At 44.2% G+C, this 20,248-nt stretch overlaps 1 protein-coding gene across 2 annotated transcripts in view; it reads left to right on the top strand.

Annotated features, from left to right (window-relative positions):
* The window catches only part of MPPED2 (metallophosphoesterase domain containing 2), a 170,643-nt gene that overhangs the window by 133,507 nt on the left and 16,888 nt on the right, over positions 1–20,248 (top strand). For both annotated transcript variants that reach the window (XM_066583232.1, XM_066583233.1), the window contains exon 5: positions 17,404–17,519. In XM_066583232.1, coding sequence (XP_066439329.1) covers positions 17,404–17,519 — 116 coding nt within the window. The remainder of the gene's footprint in view (positions 1–17,403; positions 17,520–20,248) is intronic.

Here is a 20,248-nt window from a genome sequence, read left to right as displayed (position 1 = left end):
CTCCTTGCACTCCTCAGAGGTGGTTCCCGGAATGGTGGAAATCTGGATACCTCACCTCTTCTTCCATCACTTCACCACATGAGGGTTGAAGGTACCCCCATGTGGCCGGCACTCCTACTCCACTCTCAACCGTTGACGATGATAAAAGACCACACTTTGCTCTTAATCACTCATACTTATAGAGGGTAGACATCACCTGACTAGACAGAATTGTTACTTTCCCAGACATATCCCAGCCACTTTCAGACATTAACCTCTTGCATGCTGCAGCTGTGCGATACACATAACAGCAGACAAGACACTTTGCACAGTTCATCCACATGGAAGACATGACAATTATGCAGGGGCCGGATATAGGTGTTTTGGGCCACTACAATTCCATGCATACCACTGAGGTGTCATGGCAGTCTGGGGCTTTCTGAAGGCCCCCAGGGCCGCCATCATTGTTTGCCTATTAAGAAGTGCCTGTTGCATGTCTTTTAACCCCTTAATGATGGCCCTATGGTGCTTTTATGTCCTGCAGATGCAGGACGTGTATGAAAGGCGATTGCGGGGCGACCTCCCATCGTACATCCTGAATGTCGGCTGTGTCTTAAAGCTGACACCCAGCGGCAACAGCTGCGATGAACCACACGGCTCATTGGGGCTGTTAACCCTTTAAATGCTGCTGTTAATTCTGACAGCGGCTTTTAAATCCCCCGAACGGCATTCAGGGGTCTCGTACAGCCCCCCGCGATGAGACCCCGAGGAGCTGTGCGGGTGTCATGGCAGCCGGGGGCCTTCTGAAAGGCCCCAGGGCTGTCATGGCAGAATGCCTATCAAGCTATCCCCATGGGCTGCCTTGATAGCCTGCCTGTCAGATAGCAGTATGTTGTAATGCTATGGCATTACATCATACTGCAGGAGCGATGAAGGCTTTGCTATTTGGGGTCCCCTAGTAAAAAAAAAGTAAAAACAAGATCAATAAAGTTTTACTAATTGCAAAAAAAGGGAATAAAAGTTTAAATCACCCCCCTTTTGCAATATTTATAATAAAAGATTCTAAATCATAAAACAAACCTATTATTTACCCCGCACGATGAACGTCGTCAGAAGAAAAACCAAAACACCAGAAACTTTTTTGTCCACCCTGTCTCCAAGAAAAAAATGCAGTAAAAAGCGATCAAAAACTCATATGTATTCCAAAATTATACCAACGCAAACCCCAGGACGTCCTGCAAAAAATGATCCCTCGCACAACGAAAAAGCTATTGTGCGCAGAAGGTGGTGGCAGAAAATAATTGAAAAAAATTAAATATCTTTGAAAAAAAATACAAGTAGTTCAGGAAAAAAACTATATAGGTTTGGTATCGTAGTAATCGTACCGAGTCGACCCATAGAATAAAGTTATTATGTCATTTTGTTGCAGTTTATGCGCCGTAGAAACGAGACCCATCGAAAGATGGCTGGATTTCATTTTTTTTTCAATCTCTCTCTACTTAGAATTTTTAAAAAGTTTTTCAGTACATCATGTGATACATTAAATAGTACCATTAAAAAATACAACTCGTCCTGCAAAAAACAGGCCCTCTTACAGCGACGGCGATGGATAAATAAGGTAGTTACGATTTTTTAAAAGGGGGGGGGGGAGAAAATAGAAAAAAAAACAAAAAAGCTCCGTCACTAAAGGGTTAAAAGGAAGTTTGTTAAAATACAGTATAATGCAATACTATAGGATTGAATAATACTGTATAAGCAATCAAACGATCGCAAGTTCAAGTCCACTTTGGGGACAAAAAAAAAATGAAGGAAAAATAAAATGAAGAGTTTTTAATTATCATAAAAAGTAAAGTTGAAAAAACTTTTTCTCAGTTGCATAAAAAAGTGTAATTTAAAATGGCATTGCTGCATCCTTATAGATCCAGTTTATTAAAATATCACATTATTAATCCCACACTTTTTTTAATGCATTTTTTAAATAGTACTACATAAAAATATATATAAATTTGGTATCAGTGAAATCATACTAAGCTACAAAATAAAGCTAACATATAATAATCTTTATTTTTTATAGCGCCAATATATTCCGCAGCGCTTACGAAAACGGGGATACAGAAAGACAAACGTACACAATGGTTACATAGTAATCAATTGATGGAAACAGTAGGGGTGCGGGTCCTGCTCCAGTGAGCTTACATACTACAAGTAATAGGGTGATACAGCAGGTAAAGGGGCTGGACATGTGCACGGTATGGCGAGGTGAAGAGTGAGGGATGCTATACACATAGACAATGGTCAGACTTAAGTCGTTTGGTGGCTGAATTGCTGTGTGACTGCAGGGGGTGGTTGATTGCAACTAGCAGGGAATGCAGTCAGTAAGTCAGGGAGCATGTTATCAGGTGGAGCACAGAGGGGTTTGGGTTTAGGAGATGTGGTATGTCTCCCTGAAGAGGTGGGTTTTGAGAGCACGCCTGAAGTTCTGTGAGTCCTGGATTGCACGGATAGTTTTGGGGTAGCGCATTCCAAAGGACTGATGCTGCTCTGGAGAAGTCTTGGAGGTGGGAATGAGAGGTTCAAAATAAAGGGGCACTCAGTCTGATTTCGTTAGCAGAGGCAGGGAGTGGGCTGGGTGGTGGATTGAGATGAGGGAGGCAGGATATAGTGGTTCGGTGTTGTGGAAAGCTTTATGGATGAAGGTAATGAATTTAAATTGAATTCTGTATTTAACGGGCAGCAAATGCAGTGACCAGCACAGGGCAGAGGCGTCCAAGTAGCGGCTGGACAGAAAGATGAGCCTGGCTGCCGCATTCAGGATGGATTGGAGGGGGAGAGTCTGGTGCGGGGGAGGCTGATCAGCAGCAAGTTGCAATAATCAAGCCAAGAGTGGATGAGGGCAACAGTGAGTGTTTTTAGCGTGAGAAAAGGGCAGATTCTTGAGATCTTCTTGAGGTGCAGCTAACCTATTCAAGCCAGAGATTGGATATAAGGGGTAAAGTAGAGATCAGAATCTAATATAACCCCAAGGCAGCGGGTGTGCTGTCTGGGAGTTATGGTGGTGCCACATATTGAGATGGAGATGTCAGGATGAGGTCTGTTAGTAGAGCTGAAATGGGCAGTTATTGGCCCATGTAAAGGTACCATCACATGCAATCAATTGTCAGTCCTAGCCTGTCCAAGTGTGTGTTTTATCTGAAGCACACCTGATGCAAACAATGAAGCCCATGATTAGTTGTATCAGGTGCTCTTGAGACAACACCTGATTTACAAATGTGTGTTCATCTGAGACTTGAGACTGCAGTAGCTGTTAAAAGTGACATTTGTGTTGGGTTTAGGGAAGCCAAAAGTTTGTAAATTTGGCAAATAAACCCATTTTGCAATAGAAGTTGAATAATTGTTATTACAACTGTATAGTGGTGTATGTACATTGGGCATGATGCCTTTTTATACATGTGTATGATGGATGAAGAAGATGTATTTGCCCTGTAAGTATCATCTCTACCATATCCATGTATGGTAATGATATATGTATTTTGTAAGGTCGTTGTTGCTTTTGAGTTTGTAGTAGCGTAAATAGGCATTTTCATTGCGCTGAAAGTAGACTGTCTACCCCAGGAGCGCCTTTTTCATTGCACTTTTGTTTTTTGGTGGAATCGCCCAACTATTCTTTGCCTAAATGGGAAATAGTAACAGTAGTAGACAATGTGGAGAAAAGAGGTGTTAGATACAGCAGGTGTACGCGGAGAAGCGTATTATCTTGCCTTATTATCTGTGCTCATCCTCACAGAGGAGAAGAATGTGATGCCGCTCTGAATTGTGATACCCTGCATAATGTCATTAATTGTGTGCAATAATCGTGTTTTATCATCTACACGCTGCATGCTATGAATAAAACAGTCCCAATCGGATAATACAAGGCTGATGAATGAGGTGGTTTCCCCTGCCTGTCACCCCCTGCAGTGAGGGGACGCAACAGCGGGATTAGCCAATATTCTCCTATTATTATAGAGTGGCCTGGGTCTTTATAATAGTAGACAAGAGTAGTGAGCAATAAAAGGAAGAAGCTGCCAATGGTTGGAATCTGCTTCTATTGTATGTCAAGACCAACAAAGGTTTTGTCATAGACTGTCACAATATGGAAGTCTTTCTAGTCCTCGTGACTAAACTGACTTGACACCTCTGTCCACCTGGTTTCTTGCACACTGGTTTACCATGCTCTAGAACTCTAGATTCTTGTCCTAAAATATTAACCATTTGGCAAAGATGTCACCTTTAAGGCTTAGCGCACCCTTGCAATCATTGGCTATATGCAGAATTATAAATATTCTCTTTTTTTCTGAATATAGGCCCTTTGCTGACTTTAATATCTCCATAGGTATTAAACAGTTTGCAGGACAGTCCAGCAGTCAAGTGTTACTTCTGACCACTGGTGTAACTATAGGGAATGCAGTTGCACCTGGGCCCAGGAACCTTAGTGGGCCCATAAAGTCCCTCTTCTCTATATAGGGAGCCCAGTACTATGAATAAAGCATTATAGTTGGGGGCTCTGCTACAGGTTTTGCATTGGGGCCCAGGAGCTTCAAGTTACGCCTCTGCGTTAAGAGAAGTTGGGGGGTCCCCAAGATAAACTTTTGCACCCAGGCCCATGAACCTTTAGCTATGCCACTGCTTCTGACCATCTGCCATAGAAGGTAAAGGAGTATTTCTTTACAGGCCTTGTTCAGTTAAGACAATCTCATTTCATTAGAAGGGACCACTAATGATAAGCAGATCACAAGTGACCCTGTTGCTGGGATCACTTATGGCCAGGTTCTGGATCAATGGAGATCAGTTTTCCCTGCAGCGCCTCTGCAGGGGATATGAGGAATTTAAAAAAAATGCCATGAAAGCGAATGGGCTGTATATATAGTGCACATAAAGCTCCGTCAGTAAGAGGGATGCTATTTGTTACCAGTTTGCACTCCACTGGCTTATAGACGAGCGTCATGAATGGGGGCTCTTTTTTTTAACTTGTTTTTTTAAACCAGACGCCTATAAACTTTTTTTCCCTTTTATAAGGGAATTTTCCACTCTAGTAAGGTGTTGTATTTTGCTAGGATATGCTATGACTTACTGATTGGTGGTGATTCTTTTTAAGGAACTTCCACCTTCTTTAGAGTATCAGTCCAAATTTTGTTTGCAGATGCCTAAACGCTTCTGTTTGTGCTCTTCCATGAGTTCTTTCAATACTCATCTCCTACAAACTTTTGGTGCGGCCAACAGAAATTTTAATATAACTGGAGTGCGGATAATTTTAGACTCACCCTTGTATAATATAGTATAGTCAAAAAGACCGATCCAGCGCTATATCTCTGTACTGGTGTCCTGTATTGAAATAACAATAGCGTGCTTGAATAGGAAGGCATGGATGCTCTACTTGATGGTATGGAGCACAACTCCTAGGGGGCCCCGGAAAATGAATTTCAATTTTGTGTTGTGGCCCCTGTAAGAGAGTAAAACCCAACTGCAAAGTTGAAGAGTAGCATGTAAGGAGCAGATATTCATTTTCCACTTCTCTCAAAGTCCCGTGGGACCGCCGCTATGACTGAAGTAAGGAAAGTGTACTCGCCATGGCCTCCTTCTGTTACGATACATGCATGGATCCATCATTGGCCCTGTGTTCATTCCACGGAGACTCAACACAAATCGGTACCTGGATCTCCTGCAGATGACATCCTGGATGATCTCCCCCTTTCATAGCAGGAGGAGGCCACGTCGAGTATGCTTTCCTTACTTCAGTCATAGCCGCGATCCCTTCGGGACTTGGAGAGATGCGAAAAATAAATTTCTACTCCTACTCTTTAATTTTGCAGCTGGGTTTTAGTCCTTTACAGGGGCCACAATACAAAGTTGAAGTCCATGTTCCGGGACCTCAATGGCTTGTGGGCCATACCATCGTGTGGAACGTCCATGCCTTCCTATCCAAGTACACCATTTCATTATAGGACATAAGTATTGAGATATCGCGCTGGATCCCTCTTCTTGACTACACCCTATTTCTAGAATATAATTTTTGCTGGTTTTCTATATTTTTTCCCCGTTTCCGATTAACCTTCCTAAAATCAAAGAGCATTCCACAGCTTTGTGTCTTTGATGCCCTGGATACCAAGTATCTGGTGCATAAAGAACGAAATGCCCCCCCCTGCTCCCTATCTTGTTCGCCCTGATAAAGGTGATTGTTTCTCTCTGCCATTTGCGCCATACATACTAAGAAGCAGCTGTGTAGGGAGTGAGGCTTTCCAGCCAGTGTATAGTCTCTGCGCAGTTGAGAGGCTGGAAGATTGCATTGTTTTACTGCACCTCCATGTTCAGCATACAGGAGAGGTCCTGAATAGAAATGGCTCTTTAGAAAAGGTGATAATGAATTTTACGGCCAGCCATAAATGTTTACTGCCTCTCCTTTCAATGGATATCAGGCGGGAGGCAAGCTGTTCCTTTGCATGCAGCCTTTTACCCATTCGAATCCAATAAGCCTATATGATGGGATGAGATGGCCGCAGTTACTGACAATTATACAGTATAGGACAATGATTTCTGCGCCGCGTGGTCTTCTGTGTCATTTTAGAGGGACGTTATTGATTAAACGTTGTCCTCATCAGTAGGAAGTAATATTGGAGCGCGGCGATAATATATACAAATAAAACATTATATCCAGGTTCCTCGTCCATTTAAAGACGACCCATAAAATATACTGAATTACATTAAGGATTCGTGTAAAAATTGCTTCCATTTATCTCCTATTACTGTTTTTCCGTTTCTGCGTGAGTGTGGAAAATAGGATGGCCAAAAAAAAGTCTGTTTATTTTAAGGAAACAGCGCCACTCTTGTCCAGGGGCCGTGACTTGTATTGCAGCTCATTGCTATTCAAGTGAATTGGACTGAGTTGCAAATGTGGCAACTCTTACAGTTAAGAGTGGCGCTGTTTCTGAAAATAGCAGAACCTTTTTTTCTCATCTTCGACAACCCCTTTAAGGGGTGTTTAATTTTGCTTTTTATAACGGAAGCTGTTTCGGTTATCCAAGCTTTCATTGAAGTCAATGGGACTCCAGCCTGCAATTACAAGCGCAGCTCCCACTGATGTCAATGACAGATCCACTTGCAATTACAAGTGCCGGCCACTATACAAGGGCGGAGCAGTGCTTCCGCTCCGACCCCACTGCCTGGATAACCTCTTCATCCTTTGGTCCAGGGACAGAGTTTTGTCCTAAGAACTGGAGGGTCGCTTTAAATATGGCTAAATTGCAATACCAGACACAACCTACAGGCTAGAATGGCACTATTTCTGGAGAAAAAAAGTCAGATTGTGAATTGGGGGCCTCATTCTATGACGTCCATATGCCTTTGGCCTGTTCAGACGGCTGTACTTTCAGTCTGTGTGCTGTCCATGTATTCCACCGTAGCTCATTAATAGCCAATTAAGCCATTCAGATATTTTCGCATGGACTAAAACGAACGGCTACATGTCCTATTCTCATCCTCACGAGAGTAGGGCATGAGATCACCCCTTGGAATTTCACCCGCCTACTAGATTAGCAGTTATATGGTAATTAAGTCCCCCAATCAATGCTAGGACTTTTGCCCCCCTAAACGATCACTATGGTTTAGGAAACATATGGAAGGAATAATCCACACTGTAAACAAAACGTGGTCTTTATTATAAATGTAAACCTAATCAGATGACATCCTGAGGTCCTACAACGGGGCGTGCTCCCGATCCGGCGGGTAATTCCATCTCCCAGAGAGAAACGAAACTCAAACTATATACGGATGTGACAGAGCCAGGCTGTTACTCGACTCGTCATAATGCATTATCAGTGGTCTTCCATTGGGCTGCCAGGGTCTCATAAAAGGGTTTTCTATTTTATGGGACTCAAGTTTAACCCCTTAGTGACTGACCTATTGTGAGCCTTAAGGACCAAGTGATTTTCATCATCATATTGCTATATTGACATAAACTCATTGACATAGGTGTATGAGGGCTTGTTTTTAGTGGGACGAGTTGTGCTTTTTTAGGCCTCCTTCACATGGCAACAAAGTCGCAATTCTACAATGCTACAAATCGCATGTATGTGAAGCCCATGCTTTCCTATGGGTTAATTCACACATGCGATGTTTTGTCGCATGCGACATCCCGACACAAGAACCTCGCGGGTCCCGCAATATGCCCACAACTCGTGAAGTTTTGAAGCCCATGTTTTCATTCGGTGCGATGCAACTTTGACAGTAGGAAATCCTACTGTCAATGCCATAACCTAAGCCCTAGCTGCAGGGAAAAAATGTAAAAAAAAGTATACATCACCTTAGAAGCGCTGTCAGCCCGGCTGCATCTTCTCCCCGGGTCCCCGACACTATTCTCCTTCATCTCTTCTGGCCGGGGATTGAAAAATCCCCACCTCCAGGAAGCGCTGCCTCTGATTGGTTAACGCTTAGCCAATTACAGCCAGCTCTCGGTGAACCAATCACAGGCATTCATCGAGCGCTGGCTCTGATTGGTTAAGTGTCAGCCAGTCATAGCCAGCCAGGAGGTGGGGATTTTTCAATTGCCAGCCAGAAGAGATGAAGAAGTCCAATGCTGGGGACCAGGAAGAAGCTGCAGCGGAGCCCCGGACAGAGCTCCTAGGTGATGAATACTTAAAGGGGTTGTCCCGCGCTGAAACGGGTTTTTTTTTTTTCAATAGCCCCCCCGTTCGGCGCGAGACAAACCCAATGCATGTGTTAAAAAAAAACAAAAACGCATAGTACTTACCCGAATCCCCGCGCTGCAGCGACTTCTTCCTTACCTTAGCAAGATGGCCGCCGGGATCTTCACCCACGATGCACCGCGGGTCTTCTTCCATGGTGCACCGTGGGCTCTGTGCGGTCCATTGCCGATTCCAGCCTCCTGATTGGCTGGAATCTGCACACGTGACGGGGCGGAGCTACGAGGACCAGCTCTCCGGCACGAGCGGCCCCATTCACCAGGGAGAAGACCGGACTGCGCAAGCACGTCTAATCGGGCGATTAGACGCTGAAATTAGACAGCACCATGGAGACGAGGACGCCAGCAACGGAACAGGTAAGTGAATAACTTCTGTATGGCTCATAATTAATGCACAATGTACATTACAAAGTGCATTAATATGGCCATACAGAAGTGTATAACCCCACTTGCTTTCTCGGGACAACCCCTTTAATTTTAAATTTTTTTCCTGCAGTTCGGGCTTAGTTTAGAATGTTTTTTTTTTGGGGGGGGGGGGGACTGGATTATTTTTTTCTTTAAATCAAAGTTGATTGAATTTTTTTGCCACTATTTTTTTAGTCCCTGAAGAGAACTTGAAGTTGTAAATATTCGATCACTAGAATAGTACACTGCAATACTTATGTAGTGCATTCTACTAAACCTATGACAGCAACCTATTAGACTCTACAGGCAGACATGGAGACCTTTGTCAGGCTTCTCACTACCATGGGAACCCATTGGTACTTCGCAATTGCATTGTGGGGTGTCAGTGGGTGACAGAAAGAACTCCCTCCTCCTGTCATTTGTTTACAAGCTGCAGTTGCTATTGATTGTGGCATGTAAGGGGTTAAACTGCCAGCAGATGACATATGGCTGCTGCAGCCGATCACTGGCCACAATGGTGGTCTTGTGCCGTATCACCTGGCTCCTCTAGCAGTACAGGACATGACCACGGTGGCTATTGATTAGATGTAAGCATTGCATGCTGTCCGCTTGTATACAGATGGACTGTCGGAGCTGTGGTCCTAGATATCCACGGGAAACAAGAGGTGAGTGGGCTTTCTTTTTTGTTTTTTAACCTTTCCAGAGATTTTAAATGTTTTTTAATAAGTTGAATAACTCCTTTCTGTCGTATGAAGTCTTTTTTTTTTTTTAAATAAGAGAATTAATAAGAATATTAAGTGGATTATCCAGTATTAGGAAAAATAATTAGATTTTTTTTCCCCTGGAACACCACCACCATCTCTGTCCGTAGGCGCTGTCTGGTATTGCTGCACTGTAGTTGCAGTCCATAGACAGGAGTGAAACTCCGTAACCACTATTGCAACAGTCCACCAAACTTGCATATTGAATGTAGAAATAGTAATTGATGTACTGAAGGCAAGATGGCCAGCCTTCTTCGCACATGGCGTCGGCCACCAGCTTGTACAGAGGGCACCAGGATGATGTAGGTAGAGGGTGATCACCCCTCTTAGGTCTGCCTGGGCAGATGATCATCTTCCTCCATGTGGCATTGTCTTGTGGAACTGCATCAGTCACCATCCTCCTGGCTGTGTCTCCTCCCTTCTGCTGTTCAGAGTCAGCCCATTAGCAGCCCTGCAACACGATCACTTGATTCTGCTACTGTCTTTAGGTTATTAACTTGGTTCTGTTGCTGTCTTTTTGGTATGAGCTTGATTCTGTTGCCGTACTTATGTTATGATGTTTGTTCTGGTGCTGTTTTTATTTTATGAGCTTGGTTCTGCTGCTGTATTTATGGTATGCGCTTAATAATGCCCACGGGCGTGACGGGCTCCGCAAGCGGAAAACCGCAGTGGAGCCCATCACGGCGCCCCCCCCCCCCCCAGAGACCCCATACTTACCTCCCGATCCGCTGCCCGACGTCCCGCATGACACTCCGGCGCGCATGCGCAGTAGAGCGCATGACGCGCCGGCAGTGTCTTGTGACGTGCTGGCAGCGTCATATGACACGCCCACAGCAGAAGATAGCTTGACGGACGGCTTCCGTTGACTGCAATGGAACCCGTCCGCGCGTACGCCCGTGGCAAATAGAACATGCCGCAGGTGAGTACGGGAGAATTCACAGGGCGGAATTCGACGGTGGAATTCCGTACCGTGAGCATTGCGCTATTAGGTTCAATAGAACCTAATAGGTGCAGGGCAACTATTAGACGGCGGAAATCCGCCTGTGGGAATTAGTCCTAATTCTGGTACTGTATTTATATTATGAGCTTGGTTCTGGTGCTGTATTTATGTACTGAGGTTGGTTTGTGCAGTATTTATGTTATACGTTTGTTCTGATGCTGTATTTGTAATGAGCTTGGTTCCAGTACAGTATGTTCTGGGTATGCTGTTATCTTGCTACTTTCTGGACAAGCAAAGAACAGGCAGACTGCCTATTGGGGAAAAAAAACAATATATATTACGCTATAATTAGGAAGGCGCAAAAAAAATTCCACACCTAACCTAGGGTCGGCAAACAATCTATTTTAACACCTTCATTCCCCAGGGAGTACATTTACACCCTGGGTGTATGGAGTTTGTGTGGAGCAGGATAGGCTCTAGAGTCAATCCCGCTCTATATACAGTGGGTGGCGGCTGTCTTTGACATCTGACACTTGCCCTTAATAGCAGTGGTCAGCGTGAACGCTGATTGTGGCTATTTACTCTTTAAATGTCACTGTCAATTCGGGGGTCTCAAACGCTCCACCGCAATGAGATCTCGAGGTGCCTTCTAAAGGCCCCCAGCTCTGCCATGACTAATCGCCTATGAAACCATGCCTATGTCTGTCAGAATACTACAGTATAATATTATACTGTGTGAGCGATCAAACAACCACAAGTTCAAGTCCCCTATGGGGACTAAAAAAATGCAAAAAAAAAAAAGTTTATCAATTATTAGAAAAAGATAAAAGCTGATAGACATAAATAAAAACTTTTTAATAAAAATATCAAAGCAAAAAAAATACATATTTGGTGATTATAGTACAACTGAAAAATGCAACTTGTCCTACAAAAGACAAGTCTTCAGACTACAACATTGATGGATAAATAAGACTTATGAGTAATAAAAGGAAGAAAAAAAAAGGGCCACGTCATTAAGGGGTTAACACATAACCCATTATTACTCTATATACATTCCTTCTGGGTGTAGAGTTGCACTCCTGCTGTATTTTCTCGAAGTAATCCTATATCATCCCTCAAAGGATATTCGGAGAAGACACCGCAAAGACACCGCATTGACCTCTTGTGGTCACCTTTGAAACGAGTAATGAGACATATTTTTGTATAAGTCAAGACCATTTGACATGATTTGTCAGGCAAGTCCCTGTGGGACGGCGGATATCTCTGATCTACGAGAAGACGTCAAGAGGCGGTAAAAGAAAGCCATGTGACTTGACTCTTAGAGTATTGAGAGTGACATCCACACGGCACCCTGCCTTCTTTCTCTAATGATGATACTGCGGTGGGAATGAGCTGTCCGAGGTATTTGGGGGGATCGGGGATGATCATTGACAGCTTTGTGATCCCTGAATGACAGTGCTGTAATTTAGTTACTCCGCTACCAAGGACTGATAGAATTAAAGTTATTCAGAAACTGAAAAGTTATTCTATGTAAGCACTAATATTCTGCTTGGTCAGAGTCAGAAGAGCAGTCGTAATATGATTAGAGCTTGTAGGAACACTGGCGGCAAAACAGAGGAATTGTGTTCTGCATAGTGCAAGTCTGGTTTGAAGTGACTTGGATGAATAAAATGATTGGAGTGAGGGTGGTTTTACATCTCCGTTGGACCTCTGTCACACATCCAGCACAAAAAGTGTGCATGCAGCTCTTCTTCTTACAGTAGAATGCCGGGCAGTTGAGGACACACCAAATGGAGCCCATTATAGTCAGTGGAGTCCATTCGGCTCTGTCATAAGACAGAACTGTTCGGCCAAGAGATTCCCCTTTCCTGCTCCATTCAGAACAGAACCCCTAACACAGATGCAAAAGCACCCTGACTTTATTATATATTATTGGAATCCTAAAGGGGTAGTTCATTTACCAGGCAACCCCTTTTTTAGAAGCACTCCTGACATTAAAATAATAAATTGAAACATACTTACACCTCCGCAGCTACCGGGATCTAGCAATGCAGCCCCGCTGTGCTCCCAGTGGTTGTTGTGATCGCTGACATCAGTGGCTGCTGCATCACCGCTAGTTCTCCTGACATCAGCACTCACATCCTGAGCGCCATGATGCCAGGATTTCAAGAACGTGATGCTGCAGCCTCTCATTGACTGCAGTGGTCACGTGATTTCCTGTAACATCATATGTCACAACAATCACTGGGATCACAGTAAGCTTCAGTGCTGGATCCTAATGGCCGAGGGGGGTGGGGGGGCAGCTATGGTTCAGTTTATCATTTCAATGCCAGTAGTGGTATTATAAAAAAGGGGTTGTCTAGTAACCGGAGAACCTCTTCAATATTACAAGCATATAATAATAGTTGGCTCGTCTGGATAGAGTTTGAAATGGCTACTGTTGTCCTGCAAGGGTCGGCAACAAAGTCCCCATTAGTACATTAGGATAAAAATAAGTGGGCGGCATCCATAGTTTGCAGGGATTAGTTAAGAATTTCACCTCAAGGCAATGGTTGGGAATTTTAAATGTTCACAGACTTGCAGAGTTTTTGTTATAGAATGGTCTTGCGCATAAAGGAGGTACGTCTTTCACTATGTTTATTTTATCCTTCCCTTCCAAGAGCCATAAATTAACTTTTCCATCGACGTAGCTGTATGAGGGCTTGTTTTTGTACCAATGGAAACATGGCGCTAGAGAAGTTCCCCTCTGTCTGGTTGCCTTAGATGCACAGTCAGCTTAGACTGCAGAATCTAAATAGTTAATGACCTTGATTGGAGCTCACTTTGATGGCAGCCATTGTAGGCGGCTGTCAGAAAAAGTTAGTAGCCACCGGGTATGGAGAGAGCTCAGTTCCCAAGACCGTTCTATACACTCTTTGTAACTGCATGATGTGTATTTATGCGATTCAGTTGGGAAGTGGTTAAGGGGTATCTGTCACCACCTCTCTGCTGCTTTATCTGAGGGTAGCATAAGTTAGTGACAGACTTGCTGATTGCAGCGATGTGTCTGTCTTATGTATATGTGAAGCAGTTTGTCAGACGCTTAGATTTTATCAGTAGAAGCACATAGATGACTACAGGAAGTAGTCCTTGACATTCCATGAGCCCACCTCGCTCTCTAGCCACTGATGGACAGCTGACTCTCTACGCATGGTAATAGGCTATGTATGACTATAATGTGGAAATATAAAACCCAGGTACCCCATGGAGGCGCCATTTTTGGATTCAGACTAGTTCTACAAGAAAGCATTGCCAACCATTAGGCCACCAAGCCAGTATAACTCTTGCAATAGATACTTCACCAAAAGGGCAATCTTCTATATGTAACTTGTTCATGTTCTTCTCAACTTAGGGTGGTTTCACATCTGCATCGGGGGTTCCGGTTTCCTGCTTCAAGTCTTATGACAGAAGTGAACAGCACCGAATGGAGCCCATTTGAATCTGTTCGGATTCTGCTTAGCTTCCCAAATTTTTGCATGCAGTGCTTGTGTCTTCTTCCGGTATTTTGTACCGTATCTGCGATGGATCCTCCAACCGGAGATTCTAATGCAGATGTGAGAGGATCATAAATTACATTTTGGAGTTTGTTCATGTGCAAGAAAAATGACATTGACTGTTTTATGTTGTATGGGTAAACGATATACTGTATTATTTTAGAAGGAGTCAACATTTGCTCTGTAGCTCATAGTAGGGGCAACTCTTGAAAACTTTCTCAGCCATGCATGTTAAAGATGAGTCAAGGAATTGTCCTCGCACATTCTTCCACCCTTGTCAGATCACTCACTGCACCAATGTTTAAGCAGCCGTGACAAATCCCCATGCTTTGCTCTGACATCGCACTAGCCTATCTGAAAACTTTTTGTTTTTCATCTGCATAATCCCACTCTATCCATCTGCAGCTCATTAATGTCTAATCAGAGGAAGGTGACTGAGCAGGGCTTGATATAGTCAGGTCCTTTGGGTTCTCAGAATGTTCTGCATTGTCACTTATTATCAGAATCAGTCAGCCTGGGTTATGATGGAGCATCAGGGTTTTGCTACAAAAGAGCTCCAGCAGACGAACCATATCTGAAGGTGACCATCAAACATTCGCTGCTGTGGTCCATTAGTTTTTTGGGGTAAATTTACAAATAGTCTATGAGGCCCTTTTGGTGATATGACAGGTATCCGCACAGTAATGAGTTTGCTTTTCAATTTAAAGTGGACTAGTGTCATAGTCTCCAGTGCATTTGGACCTGGTAATGTATGGTGTTCTAGAATAAGTCATAATTGGGTGTAAAGCCTTCTATTATACTTCCGACTCTGACCACTGATGTTAAAGTCCAACTCGGGTGCACTAAGGATCAGCTGTTCAGAAGGAATCCCGAGTGGAGGCCCCCGCCGGTCAGCTATTGATGGATGACCTAACCTGAAAATAGATCATCAATAGCAAATGCCCAGAAAACCCCTTTAAGTGATACATTGTATAAAAAAAATGCTTAAAAAAATTGAGAACATTCAGCGAATATTCAGATGACGGAATTCAAAGAAGGTTTTTCTGAATGGATTCCTCCTTTAAAAATAGCAGCAAAAATCCGTGACTAAGTCACAAATTTCTGCCGCTTATTTTGCTACAGATCCACACAGAAATGTAGCCCTGTAAATAGGCAAAAAGTTCTGCGCTGAATTTTCAACACAATTCCTTGCCAACGAGACGACATGTCTTCTTGACAGGAATCCACATTGAATTGTATAAGAACTGAGCCAAGGGAAGACTAGAAACAATGGGATGAAACTGAAAGGGAGGAGACACAAATTAGATATTAGACAGTGAGGGGGATCAATGAGTGGAACAGGTTACCACGGGAGGTGGTGAGTTCTCTTCAATGGAAGTCTTCAAACAAAGGCTGGACAGACATCTGGCATGATTTAGTGTCACCGGGTTGGACCCGATGACCTTGGAGGTCCCTTTCAGCTCTACCATTCTATAAGAGGGCTTATTCCGCATCAGAATGCGTGGCAGAAATTAGTGGCTCAGCCACAGATTTCTGTTGTAGTTTTTAGAGGTGGAATCCGAGCAGAAAAAAACTGTCTGATTTCAGCATGTGTATATACCCTTTAGAATCACTGTATAACTCCAAGTCACTTAAACATCAAGGATATCAAACTATCTTGCTGGGAGGCAAAAGCCATTGTGAATCCGTTTCATCTGCTCTTTGTAAACGAAGTGAGAACAGGAGCACTAGAGAGGCAACAGCAAGGTAGCCCTCAAAAAGGGGGAGGTTTTTACAGGTGGTGACCATAGACTATTACGCTCTTATCATCTTTCCTCAGTGATTCTGCTCTATGTTGGTAATTTTTTCCCCTTTATTGCCCATGTCACTACTAGTAGCATAAAATACTACCTGCAGCCCAAGAAGTAGCCCTGCTTCTCCATCCGTGCTGTTGCAAGAAGGTTTGCTGTGTCTCCCAGCACAGTCTCAAGAGCATGAAGGAGATACCAGGACTTGGGTCATTACACAAGGATAACTGGACAGCCCGTAGAAGGGCATCAGCCAGCAGCAGGACCGGGGAAGCTCTGCCAGAGCCCTACAAAATGCCCTCCAGTGGGCTGCTGCTGGTCTGCATGTTTGTGACCAAACTCTTAGTGTCCATGAGGGTGTCATGGGGATCCAACATCCTCTAGTAGGACCTGTGTTGACAGTCTCTAGTACCATGCAGATGGCACAGCATTTGCCAGAGAACATCAGAATTGGCAGGTCCGCCAGTGGCTCCCAGTTCTCTTCATAGATGACAGCAGGTTCACACTGAGCACATGTCTTTTATTCATTGAGATCTGATGTGATTTAAGGCTGGTTTCACATCTGTGTTGCAACCCTCTGACGGAGGTTCCATCGCAGGTCCGGTACAAAATACCAGAGGAAAAAGCATTCATGCAACGTCCAACTGAGCGGAACGGCTAGCTGAGCGGAAACAGAACGTACCCCATTCTAGTCAATGGGGTCCATTCGGCACTGTTCGGTTCAGTCCTGAGACGGAGCCATTCGGCTGTAAGGCTTCCCCTCTCCTGCTGCCCAAACGGATCAGGAAAGCAGAAATGAGGGTGATCAATGAGTGGAACAGGTTAGCACAGGTGGTGGTGAATTCTTCTTCAATGGAAGAGTTCAAACAAAGGCTGAACAAATGTCTATCTGGGATGATTTAGTGAATCCTGGACTGAGCAGGGGGTCGGACCCGATGACCCTGGAGGTCCCTTCCAACTCTACCATTCTATGATTCTATGACCTCGGAGCGCAGATGTGAATCCACCCAAAGTGTTTCCTTAATTTTTTGAGCAGAATTTACACCAGAAAAATGCTAATCATAAATTGAAAATATTTTGAAAAATTAATTTTTATTTTGCATCAACCTATTCTGTAGCGCATCTACTTTTGCAAGAGTGTAATTACTATTTTTTGGTTTTTTTTTTCTATTTTAGCACAAAAACAAACATAAATTACTACATAGCAAGTAACAAATCGTCAATTTCCAACCTATTACTGATAAAAGACTCTTCTTTCCAACAGGACACCATGGTTTAATGGATGGGGCTTTAATCTTCCTAGAGGCCAGTCTTTACTTGACAAGTGGAACCTTATCCCAGAGGGCATCGACATTCTAATGACTCACGGACCTCCCCTCGGTAAGTTAAAGACGCGCTGTCACCTTACACACACAGAGGAGAGGCCTTTAATGTAAGCGGCATGAATCTTCCCGGCTTTTCCTTTGCACACAAAGCAATGAATAAAAAAAAAAATTGATGCCTTTACAGGAGCCCGGCATGATAATTAAACCCAGCAGATCTGGAGAGTTCCTAGGTGTTGTTTAAATTAAATTTTCTGATTTACTGGAGCCAGGGAGAATTAAATGGATATCCACAGCAGTTCTGCAGCTCTTCCAGCTCGGTCATTTGTTTTATTAACTGTATTTATCTGACAGGTAACAGCTCCCAATTCTGAGGTTTTATGGGTTTAGTCGAAGGGCTGAAATCTAAGAGCTTCTTTTTAAGTCTGGCACTAGCTCCATCTGCTGCCCATGTGCTGCACCCTCCGCCATTCTTTTGTGGGGTACCGGTAAAGCATGAGTGGCAAGGCAAAAGCTCCTAAATGTAAATTAATTCTGGTAACGCATTGGAATGGGGTGAAATATTACACCGCCGGAGCAAATGGGGTATGCAGGCATTGCAAAAATGTAGTCTAGAACAAAGCATATTAAGAGTGAAGTACTAAAGCCTCAAGCACATGGCAAGGCTGTGTGCACCGGGTCCCTGCAGCTTCCAACTACGGAGCCATAGGCACTCTCTGGGCTGCCATATGGTGCTCCGTAATATAGCATTCGATGGAGCATGACTCATAGCATAGAGAGTTTCGTAAAGTAAGGCCCCGTAGAAGTATACGTTACGGCTCCATACAAAGGTTGCGCAAAGCCGTAAGACGGGCAGATATTTTTTGTTGCCACCTGCCTTGTTGAGAAGATTGCATTTGATCTACATAGTGGCTTCTTCTCACATAGTGCCATATCAATTCTATGATCTAATCAACTCGGTGATGTCTGGTTACCGTCCTGCAGTCCCAGGTGGCAGGGAGTATATTCTAAAAATAAGAGATTTTCCCAACCTCTACATTGCTCCTGCTACTCCTGGCCTCGGCAGTCCACACAGCTGGTCCTGAGAGTGCTTCTTGGTAGACAGATCATGTGACAAACATGTTCACACATGATCGGTATAGCCGTAGCGATCACAGGAGAATGTATTTGTCACATGATTTGTCTACCCTGAGGCATGCTGGGAACCAGTTGTGTGGACTGCCGAGGCCAGGAGTGGAGGGGGATAAGGAGGAGTGAGTATAGCTGTTTTTTTTTATTTTCTCAGCTACAAGGGAGCATCTTTTAATTACATGGGGCATGCAGGTCGTCATTAATAAATTGGACCAAGTGGGACATTATTAGTAAATGGGGCATGAGGGGGTATTATTTTTAAGTGGGGCCTGAGGGACAATGGGGTCATTGTTATTAAGCAGGGTTATGAGGGGTATAATTAAACCTGGGCCATGAGGGGCATTATTATATGGGGCATGAGGGAGGTATTATTTGTAAGTGGGGCACGAGGGAGGTATTATTTCTAAGTGGGGCATGAGGGGAAATGGGGCATTGTTACTAAATGGGCCCATGAGGGGCATTATTATTACTGAAAGGGGGTCCCTCAGAGGCACTGTTATAGGAAATAGAGGATGTGGCTTTGTATAAAGGGGGCATGGCCTGTCACAAAAGCCACTTTGGGATGTATATATTTACTAAGGGTGGCTTTAAGGTACCTTTCCATGGGATGACGGACGGGCAGATAAGTGCCCAACAGCTGTCGCACAGCAGACTATCTCTGCTCTGCTTCCACACAGGAGCAATAGTCTTCAGAGAATGGAGGTGGGGCTAGTCGGAGTCGTCCATAATCTGCTGTTTACACCCGCTGATAGTTGCTTGGTTTATAGTTGTGTTAGAAAACCAAGCGACTCTGACACGTGAGCGATTTCTCACTTCATGCCCAGTCGGAAGCCGCACGTATATTGCCTGAAATTGCTGTTTCCAGCCATTATTCGGAAGATATTCGCCCAATGTAAAAGTACCTTTACAAAGAACTACTAATGGACCTCCCTTAAAGGCCTTCTTTAGTTGTAAACCATTATAGACCTATAATTAGGTTACATTATGAATAGTGGATCTGTGGGGGTCTGCCACATGGGAACACCATCGATTTTCTGTTTGCCGTATCAGTGACTTTATCTGCAGGAGGCAGACAGCTCCATTCTCACTGCAGTGGCCAGGCTTGGAATTGCAGGTAAAGTTTCTCTTTAATTGAATGTGGAACTTTGAATGCAATACCAAGCCTGGCCACGAGAGAGTACAAAACTGTCTGGTGCATGACTCTGCTGCCCTGGCGGACAACTGATCAGTCCTGGGTGGTGGAACTCCAGTGATCTACTATTGATAGCCTATCCTGTTTTTGTAGATCAATGGTTTTACAACTGGGCAACCCCTTTAAGCCCCATTTGTGCACTGCCTTCCCACAGACTCTTCCAGTATTGTGAAAACAGTGGCTCTACAAAGCATGTTTACTAGAGATGAGCGAGCACGCTCGGATAAGGCAGTTACTTGAGCAAGCATCGCTCTTCTCGTGTAACTGCATTCTCATCCGAGCAGGCTCGGGGAAAAGGGCGGGGAAAAGGGGTTGAGCGGGGTGCGGGGGGAAGAGAAATCTCTCTCACTCTCCACCCGCTCCCCCCCCCCCCCCCCCGCCGCGCCCCGAGCCTGCTCGGACAAGAATGCAGTTACTAGAGAAGAGCTATGCTCGCTCGAGTAACTGTCTTATCCGAGCGTGCT

This window comes from Eleutherodactylus coqui, chromosome 11 (assembly GCF_035609145.1).
Source record: "Eleutherodactylus coqui strain aEleCoq1 chromosome 11, aEleCoq1.hap1, whole genome shotgun sequence".
NCBI lineage: Eukaryota > Metazoa > Chordata > Amphibia > Anura > Eleutherodactylidae > Eleutherodactylus > Eleutherodactylus coqui.
This window is presented reverse-complemented; position numbering and strand designations above follow the sequence as displayed.